Source organism: Glycine max, chromosome 14 (assembly GCF_000004515.6).
Source record: "Glycine max cultivar Williams 82 chromosome 14, Glycine_max_v4.0, whole genome shotgun sequence".
NCBI lineage: Eukaryota > Viridiplantae > Streptophyta > Magnoliopsida > Fabales > Fabaceae > Glycine > Glycine max.
Window position 1 is genome coordinate 42,555,407 of NC_038250.2, and position 4,297 is coordinate 42,559,703.

Consider the following 4,297-nt stretch of genomic DNA (forward strand, 5'->3'; position numbering starts at 1 on the left):
TTTTTCATTTATTAGACAGCTGTTAGCTTTAATTTTCTTGCTATGTGACTTTCTCTCTCTAGTGCATCGTGCAATGCACCCTTCTTCCCTCTTTCTCTTCCCTCTATGAGTTTCCTCTTTCTCTTCCTATTCTTCACCTCTTTCTCTTCTCAATGCATTCTTTTGTAAAAAAAAAAATTTCCTCTTCCCAACAGGTTTCGAGAGAGACACCTCCCTTTCGCTGGCATGTTCACCAAAATTTTCAAAACCAAGAATTCTAGCTCAGAATAACAAAACCAAAAAAAAAAAAAAACCCCAAAGCCATTGACATTGTCTCTCACCAACACTTTCCTTCTCACACCAACGCCTTATCGTTCTTCGAATTCCCTTCGCCGCAGTTCCAACGACCCCAACTTCTCTCCAAACGGTTAGGTTTTTCGCATCCTACTCGGATTCCTTGGCCGCAGTTTCGGCGCCGTCCATTTTTCCCCCACATTGGCACCATCGATCCCTCTCCGCTAGGGAGAATCCCAGGAATTCTGAGGTTTCGGCGACGGAACGTGTTTTCTAGGGTTTCTTTGGAGCTGAAAGTGGTGAACCGAAGAGAAGAAGGCATCTGGTTCGAGCAACGTTTCGGTATGGTAGTTTGGATGATGGAGACACATACCCTCAGTTTCAGCTCTATTTGGATGCAACCAAATGGGCTACTGTGTCAATCTATGATGCCTTGAGAATTTATGTGAAGGAAATGATCTTCAGTGCACCCTCAAACTATATTGATGTTTGCATGTGTTGTGCTACCACTGGTTCTCCCTTCATATCTACCCTTGAGCTCAGGTCCTTGAATCTTTCTGTGTATGCCACAGATTTTGAAGGCAGTTTTTTCTTGAAAGTGGCTGCAAGAATTAACTTTGGTGCTCCAAGTGAGGATGTTGTCAGGTATGGTACTCCCCCTTAGTATTTTCTTTTCTACTTCTTCTAAAGTTTTGGCACAAGAATAGAAAGTTTCAAATATTTGACATGATAGAACAAAGTCTCAAGGGAATCTATGTTTAAAATTTTGCATTAATGATAGCTTGATTAGAAAAGAAAAAAATCAATATATTTGGTGCCAGTGGCTTAATATCAATTTATATTTGGGAAAATTGATCTTTTCTTGCATGTCCAAAATATCTTATCAGGAACGGTAATTACATCAAAAATTAAATATTTCAAGTTTGATCACTAACTTACAACAATTGCATTGTTGTACTGATTGAACAGGTTACTAACTATACTCTTATTTTACAACAAATTTTGTAAATGCATTTCGCTTCTTATATGCTGAAAGTGTCCTAAAGAATGAAGGTGATCCATGTGTTCCAACTCCCTGGGAATGGGTAAATTGTAGCTTCTTATATGCTGAAAGTGTCCTTTTGGGAGTTGTGTCCGAAGCTGGATTCCTTATTGGATTAGAAAGAAACAAGTTAATTGTTGCTTAATTTATATTAATTGATACTCTTGTAATTATTGTTGTTGTGTTTGAAGATGAATCATCCAAAATTGAGATGAATGAAGGTTGTGCTTAAATAATTATTATTATAAAAAAATCAAAATATGTTAATCACTTCTTATGAGACTTATGTTTAACCAATAAGATCTTAAATGGTTGACTTTCATAAGTATGTAGATAGGAATTTAATTCTCTTTGTTGAAAGAGAAATAAAACTCATTTTGATGATCTCTAGGCATGGAGAATTTGTTTTTAAAATCAGGTGCAGTTTTTGTTGAAAGAGAAATAAAACTCGTTTTGTTGAAAGAGAAATAAAAAGATTTTTCCAATCAGGTTTATGGAACTCCCAACTATAGGGTGCAGTTTATGTTTAGAGAGTCAAATGGAGCAACATTTTTAAAATCACAACTTCAAACGCCTGACCCTGATTCAGTTGATGCATATGCAATTCTTTGGAAAAATCTCCAAGATAAAAAAACTTACTTAAAAATAAAGGTGATTCATACTCTTTGCTTTAGTTATTTATATTTGTTTTCTTAAGGTGCTAGATGCCCAACTATGATTGGTTGCTGTGGAAGCAGAAAATGATCTTAGACAAACTTTACCTACAATGGCATGGGATTAGATTCTTAGAATCTGACTTACAAAAGGTTTTATTTAATCACTACTTATTTGAGAGCTAGTCTAACAACTATGATTAGAAGAAAAAAAATACCAATCAAAGAAAAATAAAAAAAGGAATTGTAGGGGCAATTAAATTACTATACCTTTCTATATTTTTGGTCTTAATAGATTTGAGAGCTCAAATGCAACTAAGGCAACAAAGACAATGCTCACATCTAAGAATGCATTAGATGAGAATAGCCTCGCAAACCCAACAAAGGTTCATATAACTTCTTTTATTCTCTTTCTTTTATTATAAACTAACAATATATATAATAATTAACTAAGCTAACATCTAATGTTTTTATGTTTGTTTTGTACACAGATTTCTGGCTATGTTACTGTTAACAAGGTTGCTGGTAGAGCTCTCCTTTACTGGCTCACTGAAGTTACCCTAAATCCTCTCACCAAACCTTTGGTCATTTGGCTCAATGGAGGTTAGAACTTATATCTACTCAACCCCCTTATCTGATAAATTATTATTATTATATTGTCTGAAAGCATCATGTCTCGACTAATCTCTATGTAACATATAATTAAGTATTTTAAATTTTTTCATAGAGTTAGATATGTAATGATTTGAGATTATCTAATAATCTCTTCTTCACACACACCAAAGTTACTTTAGCATGCATTTTCACTACTACAAAAGTTGTTTTCTATGTCATGAATTCTACGATGGTTTCGAAGAACCGTCGTAGAAGGTGAACCGGTGACATGTTCGTAATTAAGGGCATGAGAACGACGACGTTTGCCGCTACCCGTCGTAGACATGCAGCTGTTGTGGCAATGGATATTTAAGGGGGTAACTTACAAAGACGGTTGTTAGGCAAAAACCGTCTTTGTATCCTTAACGGTAGCACGTGCCAAGCACATGAGTGGGCCAACGACAATACAAAGACAGTGCTCTAGTGAGACCGTCTTTGTTTTTGTTAGAACTTTCACGTGGCAGCCACGTGATTTGAGGATGTAAATTCCAAAGACGGTCTTATCCAGATACCCGTCTTTGGATTGTTTATGGTTTCACGTGTAGGCCACGTGATTGGAGGCGTTCAAATACAAAGACGGTCGTCACACGACATCCGTCTTTGTATTGTTGGTGGTTCACGTGTAGGCCACGTGATTGGAGGCGTTGAAATACAAAGATGGTCTTAACTCAAGACCCGTCTTTGTATTGTTAAAGTAGAAACACGTCATCAACTTTGTCATTTAGATACAAAGGCGGTCTTAGCCCAAGACCCGTCTTTGTATTGTTGGTGGTTACACGTGGAGGCCACGTGATTTAATGCGTTAACATACAAAGATGGGTTTACTCGAAGAACCGTCGTTGTATGTTTTGTTCGTAGTTGTCATTCAACAATGGTCGTTGCTAGGACTCGTCGTTGTATCCGTAATTGTATCACGTTTCCGGCACGTGGTTGTTACTTTCCCTTTTTTTGGCGCGGGGTAAGAGTTCTTTTGTCGAAATTTCGTCTGAAATACTCTTAGTTTGGAGCCCTAGCTAGGTAGACGTACAGACCATCGTCTTCGACAAAGAGCATTGTCTCCGACAAACACCATCTCCTGTCCATCGCGTGTTGTTCCGTTTGCAGGCACTGCCGACAAAGGTAAAGCCGCATTTTGGTCTTCTTTGTGTATCCCTTCATTTGCATGTGTTATATTCGTTCATTCATTTGACGATTCTGCTTCCTTGTCGTCTCAGGTCGTTAGTTGTTGTTGGTGCTCTACATCGTGGTGTACATTGTAGTCTTTAACGTTTGTAAGTTGTTTCCATAAGGTAAGATACATTGTGTGTTTTGTGAGAGAAACTGTGATTTTTGTTTAGGTTGTTATGTAATCTGAAGCTGTTAAATGTAACTTTTTTTCTTCTTTTTTTGCGTTTCAGTGGTCGTTGATGAAGCTGACTTGTGAGCATTGACTGAACGACCTTTGGGAACAGCCTCCTTGCGGGCATTGACTAAACGGGCAGATCATCACTTTCATTGAGCATCGTTTTGTGTAAGTTAGTACACTGAACTTGTTGAAAGCTGTCATGTTGTAAGGTTGTTATTGGGCTATGGTGGCTGCTATTGTCTCCTTGATCTTGTTTGAGTGAGGCAAATGGTGTGATTCACTCTTAGGGTTAGGCTTGGATGTAGTTGCTGGTCTGAGTTAATCTTTTGA

At 37.6% G+C, this 4,297-nt stretch overlaps 1 protein-coding gene across 1 annotated transcript; it reads left to right on the forward strand.

Annotated features, from left to right (window-relative positions):
- The first annotated feature begins 727 nt into the window (after window positions 1-727).
- LOC106795902 (uncharacterized) lies at window positions 728-4,045 on the forward strand. The gene is made up of 4 exons (XM_014766834.1): window positions 728-918; window positions 2,264-2,354; window positions 2,460-2,571; window positions 4,020-4,045. The coding sequence occupies exons 1-4, from the start codon at window positions 728-730 to the stop codon at window positions 4,043-4,045; spliced, it is 420 nt and encodes a 139-aa protein (XP_014622320.1).
- Window positions 4,046-4,297: the final 252 nt, after the last annotated feature.

Bases quoted from the DNA above. Each gene is read 5' to 3' on its own strand.
- LOC106795902 (XM_014766834.1), top strand. From the start codon at position 728: ATGATCTTCAGTGCACCCTCAAACTATATTGATGTTTGCATGTGTTGT. The intron at 2,355-2,459 runs GTTCATATAACT...TTTTGTACACAG, and splicing joins GCCTCGCAAACCCAACAAAG to ATTTCTGGCTATGTTACTGT. The intron at 2,572-4,019 runs GTTAGAACTTAT...TTTGCGTTTCAG, and splicing joins GGTCATTTGGCTCAATGGAG to TGGTCGTTGATGAAGCTGAC.